This window comes from Heterocephalus glaber, unplaced genomic scaffold, assembly GCF_053883595.1.
Source record: "Heterocephalus glaber isolate CG9 unplaced genomic scaffold, H.glaber_assembly_v1.0 deba00000331, whole genome shotgun sequence".
Classification (NCBI taxonomy): domain Eukaryota; kingdom Metazoa; phylum Chordata; class Mammalia; order Rodentia; family Bathyergidae; genus Heterocephalus; species Heterocephalus glaber.
In genome coordinates, this window is record NW_028258142.1 from 18,825,572 (window position 1) to 18,844,233 (window position 18,662).

Sequence of the window (18,662 nt, forward strand, 5' to 3'; positions counted from 1 at the left end):
GAATGTGGTTTATTATTCATATAATAACACCCCAGCTTCAGTCTTTCAGTTGCTCCCAACTGCCCTTCAATCTGCCCACCAAACTCTCCTCAATAATAAGACCCTTCAGTTCCAGCTTCCACCCATTATTTCCTCACATTCTGTTTTATCCATGTCTGAGCAACTACAGTTCTTACCCTGAGTTCTATTCTCAATTGTCTATGCCTTTGCATATGCTATTCTGTGCCTAGAATTTAATCTTTCAAACTTTTCTTGCCTTTACCCATTAAAATTTACTTATTCTGAACAACTCAGCTTCTCCAAGATTCAGAATCCAGACAATGGAAAATAAAACTTAGGGAAGAAGGAGGGAGGTGGATCCCTGGGACCCAGGAAGGATCTGACAGAAAAACTGGAAGCTCAGAGAAAGTGGAGGGACAGAACACATGTGGAAAAAGAATGGGCAACGTGCATTTTCTTCCTGGCTCCTGGCTTGCTGGATCATAGTGCAATGAAATGTAGAAATCAATGGCAAAAAATACACAAACACAAGGCAATTAAATCTGAATAAGCAATGGGTCACAGATGAAATTAAAGAAGAAATTAGACAGTTTATACAATCAAACAATAATGCCAGTACAACATACCAGAACCTATGGGACATAATGAAAGCAGTCCTAGTGGTGAATTTCCACATCAGAAAAACAGTGAGCTCAAGTAAATAATCTAATGATGTACTTCAAGGTCCTAGAAAAATAAGATTAAATCAAACCTAAAGGTAGAAAGAAGAAGGAAATTATAAAGATCAGAGCAGAAATTAATGAAATTCAGACTAAAAAAAATACAGTACAAAGAATCAATGAATTTAAGGTTTGGTTCTTTGAAAGATTAAACAAAATAGACAAACCCTTAGCCAATCCTACCCAAACAAGAAAAGATCCCAATCTTTGCAATTAGAAATGAAAAAGGTGTAATCACAAGGGATTCTGCTGAAATCCAGATTATCATTAGCTACTCTGAGAACCTTACTCTAATAAAATGGAAAATTCAGAAGAAATGGATGAATTCCTAGATACAAATGAACTCCCAAAGCTGAAGCAAGAAGATATAAAGACCCCAATAATCCAGTAAAATCAGTGAATAATAATAATAATTAATAATAAAACAGCCAACTAAGAAAAGCCTAGGTATTGACAGATTCACTGTCAAATTTTCAAGAGCTTTAGAGAAGATCTAACACCAATACTCCTCAAACTCTTTAATGAAATTGAAAGGGAAACAGTACTCTGAAAGTCATTTGTGGGAGTAGGCATTACCCTGATTCTAAAATCAGAAAAAGATCCAACCACAAAAGAGAACTACAGGCCAATCTCTTTGATGAACTCAGATGCAAAAATCCTCAATAAGACAGTGGCAAACAGAATGCATTAAATCAACAAAAAAAATCATACATCATAACCAAGTAGGATTCATTCCAGGGATGTAGGGATGGTTCAAAGTACACAAATCAATAAATGTAATACACTACATAAATAGAATGAGGACAGGAATCACATGATCATCTCAAAAGACACAGAAAAAACATTTTTGACAAAATCCAACATCCAATCATGAAAACCCTAAGGAAAATATGAATAGAAGGTCTTTAACTCAATCTGATAAAACCCATCCATGACAAACCAACAGCCAACATCACAGAAAACAAGAGAGAAGCTGAAAGCTTTTCCTTTAAAATTAGGCACAAGACAAAAATGTCTACTATCACCACTCCTGTTCAATACAGTTCTCAAGACATTAGTTAGAGTAGAAGAGGAAGAAATAAAAGGGATATGTATAGAAAAGGAAGTAAAATTATTATTTGCAGCTGACATGATCCTCTATATAGAAGACCCCAAAAACTCCACCAAAAGACTCCTAGAATTAATAACCAAATTCAGTAGTATAGTAGGATATGAAGTCAACATCCCAACATCAACAGCACTAATAACAAATCAATAACAAATCATCCAAAAATCAATAGCACTAATAACAAACTGTACACTAATAACAAACTGTACACTAATAACAAACTGAAGGAGAAAAAAATTAGGGAAATAATACCTTTCACAATAGCATCGAGAAAAATGAAATACTTAAGAATTAACCTAACCAAGAAAGTAAAAGACCTCTACAATGAAAACTATATCACTCTGCAAAAGGAAATCGAAGAAGATATTCGAAAATGAAAAGATATCTCCTGTACCTGGATAGGCAGAACCAACAATGTCATAATGGCCATGCTTTCAAAACTGTTAGACAGATTTAACACAATCCCAATCAAAACACCAATAGCTTCCCTTTCAGAACTAGAAAAACCAATCCTAAAATTCATATGGAACCAGAAGAAGCCTAGAATAACAAAATCAATTCTTCACAGCAAGGGCAAGGCAGGGGCATCATGATCCCAGACAGATCTCAAATTATACTACAAAGCTACAGTGATTAAAAACAGAATGGTGCTGGGCCAGGGATTTAGCTCAGTAGTGCTGCCGCCAGCCTCACAAGTGCAGGGTCCTGAGTTCAATCCCTGATACAAAAACACACAAAAAAACCCCCAAAACCAGGATAGTGCTGGCAAAACAACAACAACACAAAAACCAGACTTGTGGACTCGTGGAAAAGAACAGAGGACACAGAAACAACTCCAGGCAGACTCAGTTGCCTTATCTTTGACAAAGCAGCCAAATCCTTTTGCCAGAGGAAAGATTGGGTCTTTAACAAATGGTGATGGGAAAACTGGCTATTCACACGCTAAAGACTGAACCTAGGGGCGGGGATTTAGCTCAGTGGTTCTGCTGCCTGCCCTGCAAGCGCAAGGTCCCGAGTTTGATCCCTGGTACCAAAAAAAAAAAAAAAAAATGCTGAGCCTAGACCCATATCTCTCACCAAGCACTAAACTAAAATCAAATTATATCAAAGATCTAAACATTAGAACAAAAACAGTCATCTGGAACACAAAATAGGTAAAACATTTGAAGATATAGGTGTAGGCAAAGACTTTCTGAACAGAACCCTGGTTGCACAAGAATTAATACCAAAAATCAACAAATGGGGTTAAATCAAATTAAAAAACCTCTCCACAGAAAAAGGAAATCAACAAAGTAAAGAGACAACCTATAGAATGGGAAAAAAATTTTGCCAGCTACTCTTCAGCAAAGGACTAATATCTAGAATACTGTATATAAATATCTCAAAAAAATTAGACCTTCCTATATTTAAAGATTCAATAAAAAAATGGACATCTGAAATGAACAGATACTTCTCAGATGAAGACGTATAAATGGCCAACAAATATATGAAAAATGTTGCACATCACTGGCCATATGGGAAATGAAAATTAAAACAATGAGATTCCCTATCACTTCAGAAAGAATAGCTATCATCAAGAAATCAATCCATAACAAATAATGATAAGGCTATGGGGAAAAAGGAACACTTCTTCATTCTTAGTGGGAGTGTAAACTGGTACAACCACAATGGAAAACCAGGATGGAGCTTGTCTCAAAAAAATTACAACTAGAAATTCTATTTCACCTAGCTGTTCCCCTTCTAGGAATCTTCCCAAAAGAGTTAAAGACATCATACCACAGCGATGTATATATGCCCACGTTTATAGCAGCACAATTCACAGTAGCTAAACCTTGGAAGATGCCTCTATGTATGTCAGCAGACGAATGGATGAAGAAAATGTGGTATTTATACACAATGGAATACTGGTTTGCCATAAAGAATGATAAACTTGAATCATTTGAAGAAAAATGGATGTACCTTGAGATCATAATGTTAAGTGAAGTAAATCAGACATACAAGTTTAAATATTGTGTTTCTATTAAACAAGAAACTCAATATACAAAGTGCAATGTAAGATACCAATAATAGGAAAAAAGAGAGGCAGAAAAAAAGTTATTCTAATCCACAATGGACAATGTATCTAAATGTGCACCTTGATTTAATATAATTGTCTTATGTGTTTTATATGTTTTTGGCTATTAGTCTGGTTGTTAATTTGTATGTATGATAATTAACTTTATAAGGACTTATAAATAAATGAACCTGATGCTGGACAAATAAAAGGTGGAGTTGAGATGTGTTAAGTACATGTACCAATTCCCCCAGTGAATGTAATAATTATGTACTGCAAATGTGTACTAATAAAATTTTTAAGAAAGAAAATTATTCCTTTTAAGATTCAACATAATATCAACTCTACTACAGCTTCTGGAATGTATATATGTATGTATTTGAGATAGGATCTCACTATGTAGTGCAGGCTGGGATGGAACTTGGGCTCTTCCTGTTTCAGGCTGCCGGGTGCTGGGATTATAGGTGTATGCCACCATGCCTGGCTAACTTCTGTTTTCATCAGAGGTCCTTTGTTACAGTAATGTGCATATTTATTTCTTCTACTAGACTATGACCTTCTGGAAGGCAGGGACTGTATTTTCCTCCCTTATGTCCTAACCACAGTGCACTGGAAAGACTAGATGCTTCACAAATGCTTTCAATGAAAGAATGAACACTAAGTAAGCTAATTTTTTTCGTTTGTACTACAAGTTTCTCATAGTTCATTGAAAGAAAAGTTTTGTGGTATTATCTGTTTCTTCTTTGCATGAGAGAGCCTTTTTTGTCTATGTACTCTGAGTAACTACTTTTAAGATTATGATACACAGTGTATTAACCATTATTGTTCTCTGTTTTCTTATGAGATTGTTTTTTTCATAAAATGAAAAAGGATAAAAAAGAATGAATAAACAACTGTCTGGTATGTGGTAGGCAATTATTTGTTGATTAAACAAATGAAAGTCTTATGAAGTCGGTAATTAAGCCTTCTAGAATGAGAATTCAGGCAAGAGCACTTAGGTAAAGTTCAGCTTAGGGTAAAAAGTATTACAATATGCCCTATACATTTTAAATGCCATTGATTATTTCTTTTTCTTTTTCTTTTCTTTTTTTTTTTTGGTGCTACTGGGCACTGAACCCAGGGCCTTCACACTGAGCTATATATCCAGCCTATCTCTTGTTTTGAGACAAGGTCTTGCTACACTGCCCACACTTGGCTTGAACTCACAATTCTCCTATCTCAGCCTCCCAGAATGCTAGGATTATATGTCATTATTCATTGCTGCATTAGATTTCAACTAGTATTTTCACTAATGGAAGGTAAGCATAGAAGCATCTTTTTCTATTTCTGTACACTGAAGGAAGCTTGTCCATAAAAATTATGTGGTGCTGCCCTACTGGTAATAACATAGTGAGGACCCACAAGTACTACAATACAGGTTGAGACTTTCTTTTCTAAAATGTTTGGGACAAAAAGAGTTTCAGATGACCCGGAAGGAAGCTCCCCACCTCCATCCCAGGCTCTTAGGGCAGAGAAGGTGAGCTGGTCCCAGCACCTGGAAGGAAGCTCTCTGCCTCCATCCCAGGCTCCTAGGGCAGAGAAGCTCAGCCGGTCCCAGCACCCGGAAGGAAGCTCCCTGCTGCCATCCCGGGCTCCTACGGCAGAGAAGGTGAGCCAGTCCCAGCACCTGGAAGGAAGCTCCCTGGCTGCCATCCCAGGCTCCTAGGGCAGAGATGCTCAGCCGGTCCCAGCACCCGGAAGGAAGCTCCCCTGCTGTCATCCCAGGCTCCGAGGGCAGCGAAGGTGAGCCGGTCCCAGCACCCGGGAGGAAGCTCCCCACCTCCATCCCAGGCTCCTAGGGCAGAGAAGCTGAGCTGGTCCCAGAACCCGGAAGGAAGCTCCCCCGCTGCCATTCCAAGCTCCTAGGGCAGAGAAGGTGAGCCGCGTGGGCACCAGAAGCACCCTCTCCTCCCACCCCCGCCGTGGATATGAGAAGACACATTAACAAGCCTCAAAAACAGACTTCCACATCACCTACCGCAACCCCAAAGGGAAACGGGATGGAACAATCTGATACTCAACCACCTGGACTCTCTGAACTGGCAACAAAAGAGGATCTAGGAAAAATGAAATCAGAAATAATTACTCAGATAACAGCAAAGATTTTGCTCATGGTGCATGACATGATTAATAAATCTAGAGAGGACACAGATAAAAAAATGAGGATCTGAGGAACATGATGGAATCCCAACATAGGAAACAAATGGAATCCATAAAACAGATACAAACAGATTTCCAAGAGATTAAAAACTCCATCGAAAGTCTGCACAGCAGAATGAACCAATGTGAGGATAGAATTTCACATATATAGAAGATAAAATTGCAATTAGTGACCAGGAAAAGAAAAATTGCTGAAAAATTGTAAGGGAACATGAGAAATCAATCCAGCAGTTGCTACACGATGCAAAGAATAACATAAGACTGATTGGAGTCAATGAAGAAAAGAGGAGAGAGTGCAGATGACATAAAAAAACTGTTCACAAAAGTGATGGCAGATAACTTCCCAAGCAGGGGGAAAGAACATGACATACAGATAAGTGAGGCATATAGGACTCCAAATAGCCTTGACCAAAAAAAATCTACACATAGGCATATAATAGTTAGGATTCCACAAATCCAACAGAAGAACAAAATTCTACAATCAGTGAGAGAAAAGAAACAAATCACATACAAAGGAAAGCCAATCAGAATCACAGCAGACTTCTCAATGCAAACCCTCAAGGCAAGAAGAGCTTGGAGTGATGTATTCCAAGTCCTAAAGGAAAACAGCCTCCAACCCAGATTGATGTACCCTGCAAAACTATCTTTCAAAATTGATGGGGAAATAAGATACTTTCATGATAAAGAGCACCTCAGGAACTTCATGAATACCAAACCGGCACTCCAAAAATTTTAGACAATACCCTAGGAAAAGACAATGAAGATCACAACCCCAGGAAACCCAGCAGAATGAATCCATCGGGCGTGACAAATTAAACGCAAAGGGGGAGAATTCAACAAAAAGAAAAAGCCATGACAAGGCTTTTAAAACTTTTAACTTCATCTCCCTAATGAGTGTATAATTCAATCTTATTACTGTACTGATTAGTATTTTTCTGATTCTAGAGTTGCACACCATTCCTTGTGCTACACTGGCTCTTTATTATCTTCTTACATCTACATTTTAATTGGGTTGTCTATTAATGAGCTCTAAGAATTCTTTATATATTCTGGTCATAGGTTATATGCATTGTAAATATGGTCTGTTTAAGGACTACTTTTCATTTTAATGATGTCATTTAAAGTTTTAAATTTTGATGGAATCTAATTTATCAATTTTTTTCTTTTATACATCATGTCTTTTGTATCCTAGGCAGTTCTTGCCTACCCTGAATTCATAAATATTTTCCCTTATAATTTCTTCTTAAAGTTTCATACTTTTAGGCTTTCTTATTTAGGTTCATAGATCCCTTTAAATTATTTTCATTTATGGAAATAAAGGGTTGAAGTTAACTTTTTATATACGGATACCAGGTGTTCCAGTGCCATTTGCTGCAAACACTATCTCTTCCTCGGCTCTTGAATTGAGTTTATATTCTATAAAATGCTAATGTTAAATAATCTTCCAAAACTCAGTGGACCATATATGTGTGGTTCTATTTCTAGATTGTCTGTTTTATTCAAATGATCTATATGTCTTTCCTTCCACCAACACTGCCTATTACTGTAGCGTTAGAAGAAGTCTTAAAATTAGGTACTAAATGTCTTCCAATACTGTTTTTGTTTTTGTTTTTAACTTTTCTAGGTCCTTTGTACTCCTACATAACTTTTAAATTTCAATATCCAATTCTTCATTTATAGCAAGTATACACAGACCTGAATTTTTTTACATACCTTGTGTTTTCTAATCCTGCTAAATTCAAGTACAAGTTCTAGGGGCTCCTAGAGATTTCTTAGTATTTTCTCTGTAGATGATCATTTCATCTACATATAAAGATTTTGCTTCTGCCGTGCCAATCCTATCCTAGTTGTGTCATTTTATTGCCAGACTATTTTGGTGGGGACTAGATTTCAAAGTTTAATGGACAGATGAAGAGTAAGCATATCTGCCCTTGTTCCCCACCTTAAGGAGAAAGCATTGTATCTTCTCCATTCATATAAGGTGTTCTCGCTGGAAGTATGGAGTACATGTCTAATCTGTTGAGAAGTTTCTGTTCTACTTCTAGGCTCCTGCTAGCTTTTACCATGAACAGCTGTAGAATTTAGTCCAATACTTTTTCTCCAACTACTGACAGGATCATATGGCTTTTTCCTTTCCTCTGTTAAAATGATGACTTTTGGGGGTGGATCGTCCAATGCTGAACCAACACTGCCATCCCTATAACAAAACCACTTTCCACATCCTGACAGATCTGAAGTCTAATAGTTTGTTTTGTTAAACAAATTTCTATCTATGTTCATACTTTTTTCTTCTATTATCTTTATCCAGTTTTAGGATTAGCATAATGTTGAGTTCCTAAAATGAGGGGAGAAGTGTTCCTTCTTTTTTCTGCTTTAATTGTTTGATGTAATTAATCAGTTAAAATGTTTATGAGCCTGCTATTGTCATATAGGTAGGTTTTCAAGCTAGGAATATACTTTCTTTAATAGGTGTTATTCAAATTTTATATTTCCTCCAGAGTTAGTTTTTTCATTAATTTGTCTTCCAAGGTACTTCTTAGAAGTTGTCAAATTTATTTCAAAACAGATTTTTGTAATATGCTTTCTATATCCTTTTAAATTCTGTAAAATCTGTGGTAATGTCTCCTAGATCTTAATATTGTAATTTAAAAAATGTATAACTGATATTGTGTAACAGGAAGAAAAGGTCTAAAAGAGCAGGGGAATTGGGAGGGGTAGGAGAAGGGGAAAAAGGGAAAGGAAACAATATGAGAAGAGGAAAAAAATGGAAACAAGGTCTTTGCAAATAGGGAAGGGTGGAGGGGGTGAAGGGAGGGCAAGGGAAGGGGAAAAAAAATAAGAACCAAGAGACTCATGTAATGGTACAAGATCCCAATGATGAATGTAACTGTATTTTATACCTAATATGTACCAATAAAGTTAATGGGGGGGGGAAGAGTGTCAGATTTTAAAAGTATTTGCATAGAATTCTCTGGTCAAGAATCACTAAACTGAAAACTCAAAATCTGAAATGCTCAAAGATCTAAAACTTTTTAAGCACAATGTTGATGCTCAATCTGTATTTCATGTTCTTTTAATAATCTTTAATATCAGTTGACTAGTTGAGGTATTCAACAAATACTTGGTGGCTGAACAAGTGTAATGGATACTAATAAAAAACAAACCAAAACAACATCAACAAAAAAAGCAGAAAATACCTGATAAATAAAATACCTGATAAAAAGAGTACCAATACATTCTATGCTGTTAATGTCTGTGCCTCTATGTTTAATGCCCCACAACTTGTCTGTAAAACATGCTGTTAAATAGAAATGTTAAATCTGGCCAAACATGACTAATAGAAAGTCACCTTTCCCAAGCCAATTCCAGAACACAGCTAACAAAAATCACTTTGCTGTGATTGAAATTCTGATAAGAATACCCCGAACAGAATTATTCAACACTTAAAAAAACTAAGATAACTCATAGGTGAGAAAGAAGTCATGATTTGGAGGAAGAATTTCTAAGAATATATTTAGATAAAAGCACACAAAAATAATCAGTGTTATCTTAAAAAAAAAGGAATACAATTTGAAGTAAGGTTTAAGAGTAACTCATACAAGCTATAGAGCATTTCTTTATTATGCTTTATTATGCCTTACACCTAGATGCCCCCCCAAAGCCTCATGTGCTTATAGGGGGGGCTTTTAGATCATGGGTGTTTGGTACTAGATTAGTGCACTGAATGGTGCACAGTTCTGGGTGTGGGTGGCACCAACCAATAGCTTGGATGGAATATAAAAGGAAAACAAGAAGGAAGCCTAGGTGCCTCCTGCGTGCCATGCTATGAACTGTTTCTCCTCTTCGATTCCCCTCTGCCATGCTGCCCTGTGTTGGAACCAGCTGACTATGGATGGAAACTTCTACAAACTGTGAGCTACAATAAACCTTTCCTCTAACTTATGTGTGTTGAGTACTCTGTCCCAGCAATGAGAAAGTAATTAAGATATGGCTTTCTCAAAAATGAAATATGCGAAATTGTGTATCAATTATCATAGCAGTATATTATGTATCCTCTACCAAATAACTGCCTGTACTGCCATGAAACAGCACCTTCACCTACTGGCTCCTAGAGAGTCTATAACACTTTGCCTCCTTCCTTCTTCACATGATACCTCGTCCATCACATTCACTTAACAGTGTTGACAGTTCCAAAAATGCAACTTCTGATCATACTCTTCATTCCCCAGCCCTTGCAAGGTAAGAAGTGATGTATAACATATTTCTCCACAAAATAGGATTGCTAATTTTTTCATTTTCAATTCATAAGAGGCAAAGAAATCCAAATATTCATTCAAAATAGCATGTATTAAGCACCTAAAAATTAGCAGGCAATAAGCCAGACATCAAGGATATACAGAGATGGCAGACAAATCCCTGCCCTTGAGGACACCCAAGCTAGTGAGGGAAACAAACAATACAACCTTCTACTCCCAAGACAAATAGTATAGCATAAGTGTGTATAGGCTGTGACAAAACAAGGCATCTAGTGAGACCCCAGAGAGGCCTTTCCAGAGGAAGGGATTCTTGTGCAGAATCAAAGTTAAAGAAAGGCATGCTAGAGGATCTAAGGAGAGCAAAAAGGCATGTCAGGAAAGACTAGAAGGAGCTACGCATGCTGGCTCAAGAAAATTCCTGAGCAGCTGGTGAGGGTTTACTTAGAACAGCAGGTAAGGCTGGAGACACAGAGGGACCAAATGATGAATTATAGATTGCGTTTCCCAGAGAAGCAGGCTACCACCTCTCTTTGTTATAAAAGAACTACAATATTTTAGCTTAATACTAAAATAGATTTCCACACACACATTACTCTTTAATATATAACTTTTAGTCAAATTCTTGTAAACTACTATTTATTGCTGATGCTGTAGAAGGCTGGGTGAATTAATCATTACTGTGTGATATTTATAACCTGACTGAGTCTATCTGAACCTGCCTTTTACCAGAAACACACAAGCCAAAGTATAGTACTATTTTTCTATATACAATTGTATTTATATGTAATTATTCAGAAATTGATATTAATGCTTATGCTTTCTCACCTTAAAGGGAGATACAAAAGAAGATCTTAATCTTCTATAAAGCCTTCCTTACAAATTTCCATACACCATGTCTGTAATTTTTCTCAATTAGATGTTAGATTAAAGCAATCTTACAAGAATTTGAACTGATAAAAATGACAACTGGAGCAGAGTTTTCTTTTCAAAAAATCTTTTTATACCAAACAATATTCTATTCCTTCTTGAAATTAAGTTCTGGAAATATTAAAACTAAATTATTTGAAAATCTGACTTTAGGAAAATAAATCCTATATAAACTGGGTGATTTCTTTATATCATTATTTCTTAAAATTGTTTATGACACTAGACTCCCTGATTGTCAGAAAATTTCCTAAAAGACTACAATATGGGCTGGGAATTTAGCTCTGTGGTGCTACACCTGTCTCGCAAGTACAAGGTCCTGAGTTTGATTCCCGGTACTGGGGGAAAGAAAAAAAGACTACTCTCTAACCAGAATCTAGGACCATGATTTCTGCTCCTGGATTCTGGTTTTTAGATGTGCGTTACAGATGTCTAGCTAATTTTGTCTAGTAGGTCAACTTCTCTACCCAACGGATATCTAACTTCTCCCAGACCTGTCTTCATTTCCATTATCCTACTTCCAAAGAATTAATCCTTTTTCTTCTTCCATTCTGACCCAGCCATTTCCCCAAGTTCTATACGTCTTTAAACCAATGCTGACATTCTCTCTTTCATTGGACTTTAGGGATAAGAACAACAAATATACCTGCCTTGGGTCTAACTGAGCCAAGTTTGCCCTATCTGCTGACTCTGGGATTTTGTTTTCCTTTCTGAGATTATCTGTATTCAGAAGGCCTGTTTATCTTTTCAACTTCCTACAATCATTGTATCCTCAAAAGTCTAACATATTAAAAATATTTCATACTCCAAAAAAAAAAAAGAAAAAAATTTCACACTTTATTATCTAGTTAGGGTAAAACAGATTCTAGAGATGAACTCACCCAACATAAGCAAGTTGTCTATTAACTGCAGAGCACAATTGTAAAAGTAGCTTTCTGAAGTGAATGGGCAATGTTTTAAAAGGTGGCGTTCATTCAGTAGAGAAGCCATAGGAATACAGAAATTTGACACAAAGAAATTGCTCATACAGTGTTTAAATCTTAATTCCACTAATTGTTTTCAAAATGTTTCCACTGCTTAAAATATACTTGAAAAGGATTACAGTAATTTACAATTAGAAATCCTAAACTTGCTTGGGTTTTGTGGTAAAACTACTACATCATCAATGTTGCTTCTGCAGTGTAGTGGAGGACCCCGATGAAGGAATCAAATATCATATCCACAGCCATCTCAGCCTCTGGGGCTGGCCAGTCATTAGTGCCCCTAGGTGTGGACTCAGTTCCAGGTCCAACCAAGCTAAGTCTTACTTAAGTGAGGATTTGGATCATGTGTTCTTCAATAGCTGATTGTGAGCTAATCATTATTCAGAAGGAGATCTGTCTGTTTTATTTATTTATTTTTCTAGTGTTAGGGACTGAACCAGGCAATGCCCTACCACTGAGCTAAACCTTCGAGCCTCATCTACTTTAGAACAGTAACATAGTGCAATCTGTTCCAAGGAGACAGGACTGGTGGTATGGGGTTTAGAACATCAATTTAAAAGTGCTGAACAATTTCCTATGATGAGTGTTATCATTATGTATATTTAAATTGTACCAATAAATGTTTTGCTTCAAAAAAAAAGAAAACAAAGACAAATACTAAGGAATAAAAGTACTGTAACTTTGGGTCTATCTGAACTCACCACGAAATTCTGAAAACATATTTTTCTTACTAACAAATTTCATGACCTCCCTGTCCAGTTAGAAAACAGCACCAAAGGATCACTTAACAGATTTCACTGGATGTACCAAAATGGGAAAGAAAGACCAGAGCTAAATGTTAGCTCAGATTAGAAGGTTCCTACAATCTTTGTTTTAGAAATACATGAATAATGGCCTACTTTTTCAAATGTTTTAAAATCATTTTAACATATATATTTTAGCATAGAGATTTGTTTGTCCTTTTAAATAATTGGTTTGAAAGTTTTGGTAACAAAGCTGTGAATAAACATTTTCCTTTAATGTCTGAAAAGATAATACTGCTTGGAGAGAACTAGCTGGTTAAATGCACCATGATCTTATCATTTTAAACGTTACCTGCTGTTTTTGTAATTGCAATGATCTTAATACAGTATATTGATGAGATACTTTACAACTAACAATTATTGTACTTTATTTTCTAGAAGCAATATAAATAACATTTAGGGGTATTAACTCAATAATACATTAAAATTAACTATTTAATATAGGCTGGAATATATCCTCCTAGAAATAAAACTATTCACTCAACATTTAAAATATACTTTAGGGCTCATTTTGCAATGAAGACTTCTGTAATTATATTTATCATTCAAAATAGACTATTTTTACTAGGAATTTTCTTTTGAAAAGTTAAATGTTTGCAAACAATTATACTGCAACTTAAATATTCTCAAATGACACACTAAAATACCAGTTCAGAGTTCTAAAACAAGACAACTAATGCTTTTCCAATAAAAAGGGATAAAAGAGTTTGTTTTTATACATGAAGAATAACTGATATTACTTCCCAAAAGCTCAACAAAAAACCCCCTACATTTATGGGTAATGGAAGGATTAGAACTGAAAAATATGGAATATGCTATGATATAGTAGCTAGGGAGGGGAGGTGGAATCAAGGGATAAAAGAATGGAAATCATTTTAAAATGCCAGAACTTTGTGTGTGTGTGTGTGTGTGTGTGTGTGTGTGTGTGTGTGTGTGTGTGTTAGTTACTAGGATTGAACCCAGGGGTTCTTTATCACTGAGCTAAAGTGATAAAGCCCCCTTTTTTTTTCTTATTTTAAGAAATCTTGCTAAGTTGCCTGGGCTGTCCTTGAACTTGTAATCCTCTTCCCCCAGCCTCCCAAGTAGCTAGGATTACATGTATGCACTATTATACCTGGCTAGAAGTAACATTTTAAAAGGAGCTGTAAGTTTGGTACAAAAAGAAGACAATAGGGGAAAGAATTCAACAGAAATAGAAGGCACTGATTCTAGAATCCAGGGACCTAAGCAACATTAGGAGAGGTTTAGCTTTTATACATCTAGATTTTGTTAAATACAGTCAAAATATGAAACATTTAAATGGCTATTTGTCTTGTTTTGGTCCGTTTCTTTTGTGCTGAAGAGTGAACCTAGGGTTTCACACATGCTATCTAATTTAACCCATATACTTTTTTAAAAAAGCCTCCATTAAAAAACATTAAAAAGCCAAGTACAGAAACTAACCAGCAAACAGGAGGTTACTCTGGAATCTCTGTTACACTTTGCTGGGATGGTGTATCACCTCATCAGTGTATGGAGACCAGTTTAACAATCCCCGAGGAACTGGGGGAAAGACAGCATCTTTAACAAATGGTGCTAGGAAAACTTGCTATCCACATGCATGAGATTGAATCTAAGCCCCTATCTCTCACCATGTACTAAATTAAAATTTAAAATTCTAACTTAAAACAGAAATACTTAATCTACTGGAAGATGAATAGGTAAAACTCTTGAAAATACAGATATAGGTAAGGACATTCTGAACATTCTGAACCCCAACTTCACAAGAAATAATACCAAGAATCAACACATGGGATCACAACAAATTAAAAAGCTTCCGCACAGCAAAGGAAACAACCAACGAAGTACAGGGACGGCCTACACAATAGGAAAATATTTTTGCCAGCTACTCCCCAGAGGACTAATATCTAGAATATTTAAAGAACTAAAAAAAATTAGACCTCACCAAAATAAAATAATCAAAAATTGACAACTGAGATGAACAGACATTTCTCAGAAGTACAAAGGGCCAATAAATACATAAAAAAATGTTCAACATCTCTGGCCATCTGAGAAATGCAAATTAAAACAACGCTGAGATTCCACGTTACTCCAAAAAGAATGGCTATCATCAAGAAATAAAGTAATAATAAATGCTGAAGAGGCTGTGGGAAAATAGAATTCTTCATTGTTGGTGGGAGTGTAAACTAAGTTGTAAAACCATTATGGGAATCACTATGGAGATTCCTGGAGGAAAAAAAAAAAGCAATTCCATTCAACCCAGCTATTCCCCTTCTAGGTATCTTCCCCAAAGAATTAAAGACATCATATTACAGTAACACATGCATACCCATGTTTATAGCAGCACAATTCATAATAGCTAAATCTTGGAAGTGGTCTATATGTCCATCAACAGATAAATGGATAAAGAAAATGTGGTATTTATACACAATGGAGTACCACTCTGCTATAAGAAGGTTAAACTTGAGTCACTTGTACGAAAATGGATGCACCTTGAGACCATAATGTTAAATGAAGTAAATCAGATATACAAGCTTCAATATTGCCATGGTTTCTCTCATATGAGAAACCCAAAATATAAATGAAGAGCAAAATAAAAGACAGACAATAGGAAACAGGGAGACTGGTCTTTTGCAAATGGGAAATGTACCAAGAGATGGTGAGGGAGGAGAGTGAGAGGGTACATACAAAGTAGTAAGATGTATTACGTACATGTAACGATTCCCCATGATGAATGCAAATATAACCTACTAAATACATGTACTAATAAAAATTTTTAAAAAGAAAAATAAGTTTTAAAAAGTAGCTAACATTTAGAGTTCTACCTATGTGCCATTCCTACTTCAAAACATGTACCATTTTTACATGTATCATTTCATTTCATCGTAACAGTCTTTTAGAGGACATTTGATTCTTTTCCTCATTTTGAATGAAGAAACAGAGCACTGAGGTAATTTTCAGCAAGAATCCAAGTCTGAAAGAACCCGGCTCTTCAACTCTGTGAAATTAAAAGTACAGTCTTTCTGGAAGTTTACTAAACACTCTAAACTGCCAATGGTGACGCATAAGGTGATAGTGCTTTTAAGGCCCAAAGCAAAACTCTTCATAGCTTAAAACAGACACATGTGCACACTTAGAAAATGGCTGGTATATACTTTAACCAAATAAATATATAGGCTCTGCAATGATGAAACATGCTATTTAAAGTATATTCATAGGTATATATAATTTCTTAAAATTATATAAAATTAAAATATAAATAAAATTAAAACTCAGAGTACCTAAAGAGTGAAGAATGGCTAAAACAGCTATTACTTTTAATCCTTGTTAAGTGATTAGAATATGCTGCAAGTCCATATCCACTAATTTTTATGAAGCATAAAATAGATAATTAGAAACAATAAAATAGAAATGGAGAACTGTATTATGTACAAACTTGTGAAACAGCTTTTGTTCTAGTGAGCTTGTTTCATTCTATAAGTCTATCTTAAGTCAGGAATTGGGAATTGCAGGCTGCCTTTGCTGCCAATTCGCTGGCCTCATTTACACAAATCATTTTATTTTTTCAGCACCTCAGTGTTCTCATCTATAAAATGGGAGTAATATCTACTGTGTCCATTTCATTCAGTTGAAAAAAATGTTTGGTAACAGCAATCTATATAAAGAATTATCACTGACTGGCTTTTGTGCTCTTTAATTAGGTGAGTTGGGATGGGCAGTGGTACTATTAATCTTTTGAAACTGCTTTCACACCTGACTCATCATTTGACTCATAACAACTCTGGAAGGAAGTGAGAAATGAACTATTAGACAAGAAAAAGAGCACATGTTGGCTATATAGCTATCCTCATATCATTCCAACAGCCCAGGAGTACAATTTTCCAAACATCCAGTTCAGTTTTGGCTTAGAATTCTGCTAACTCAGCAATGTAGTCCTTTGGATCAAAGGCTATTGGGAGTCTTCAATCTGAGTTAAATGCAACAAAGGTACAAATATGTTGAATGGATGAATTAAGGAAATCCACTCTCTGCTGACTTAAAACCCACAGTTTATGAAATCAACCCATATACCTTGATTTCTGGGAGCTGCATAACTTCAGGAAAGACTTCAATGGAATTGGAGTGAGCAATCACAGTGTGCATGCGCCTGCAATTCATGATCGTTGTTGGGATGGCTTTCAGTTTATTCCCACTGATATCAATTTCTTCAAGTTCCTCCAGTTTTGCCATTTTACTAAAAAAGAGAAAAATTCACAAAAGAAGAATTTACAAAATTATTGTAAGGCAAGCTAAAGACACATGCACAATAAGAAAATCAGAATCAAAGTAGACTTTAAAGACTGACTTGTAGTAGTCGTTTTAAAAAATAATATTTTTTACCAGTTTTTGAGTATCGAAGTATTATCTCCTTTCCTATTATAGAACAAAAACTTTACTTCAACTCATCAAACTGACAACAATTTTTTCTACCTAAAAATTTGTGTATGTTATCATGGCAACAATCAGTTTGTTATGTAGTTTAATCTGAACTCCAATGAAAATCCTACTTAAATCAATGGCAGGCATTAATACAGTATAACTGATTTAAGACAGCTTACTTTGAGAACATGATTTCTTGCTTTTGGTACTGAAAGCTCAAGGGGATGCAAAGAATAGAGCAGTAGCTCCTATTAAGATATGCTTTCCTCCTCAAACCTCACACCCCAAACCACTCTGACATCCCAGATGATTACAAGGTGATGGTGAGGCACAGGGGCATGTTGAAAGCCACTTGGAATACTTCTTGGCCTCCTGGCAGTGCCCAAATCACCATATAAGCTTCTACTCCTCAGATCTTCTTTCTACCCTTGGTGATGAGAAACTCTAAATACAGGACTCCCAGTTAATGTAACTCATTTATAATCTGAGTCATTTAGGATACAGTTACTGGAATCCTTTCTGCTTGTTGTGATTTCAATTATCATAACACACTCTGACAAAAATTAGCAAGAAGAATTTTCTTTTTCTGTCACCTCTCAAATATTGAAGGTTATCACATTTGCTTATCTTAAAAATATGTCTAGGAAATACATTTTTATCTTATGAAATCAGATCTTCTGATATCATAAACTTCCCATACACAGGCATTCAAATAATTCATCTATGATAGCCTGACTTCATATTATTTGAATATGATAGCCTCATATTTTGAGAGAAATGTGGAGATAACAATGGGTAACAGGGAAAAATAATCAAAGATTCACAGATTAGGCCCAAGAAAGGAAATGTCAAAGATTTCCATTTCTGAAAATGGAAGGTGGACCAACAATGGCTTGATAAAGGGGGCATGTTCATAACCATTTGCTGAATGTCTGTTATAGGCCAGACCTCAGATGACAAATGAAGCTGAAGGAGATAAAAAGCCACAGTCTTGGCTCTTGAGAAGCTCAGGTCTTCTAGGAGATCAATGCACCAAATCACAACCTCCAGGGTGAGAGAAATCATAGCAAAATGAATTTTTACAAAGCACATAAAAAAACTTGTTCTTCAGGTAGGGTGATTGAGTCACTAGGGAAATAGCCTCAGAATGAGAGCTAATGATCACTTCTTTTGCAGGTTTTTCTAAAGTTGCTGTCTT

General features: G+C 35.8%; 1 protein-coding gene across 2 annotated transcripts in view; it reads right to left on the reverse strand.

The window, feature by feature from the left end:
- The window catches only part of Phlpp1 (PH domain and leucine rich repeat protein phosphatase 1), a 232,899-nt gene that overhangs the window by 19,190 nt on the left and 195,047 nt on the right, over positions 1-18,662 (reverse strand). For both annotated transcript variants that reach the window (XM_004858445.4, XM_021239231.2), the window contains exon 12: positions 17,117-17,279. In XM_004858445.4, coding sequence (XP_004858502.1) covers positions 17,117-17,279 — 163 coding nt within the window. The remainder of the gene's footprint in view (positions 1-17,116; positions 17,280-18,662) is intronic.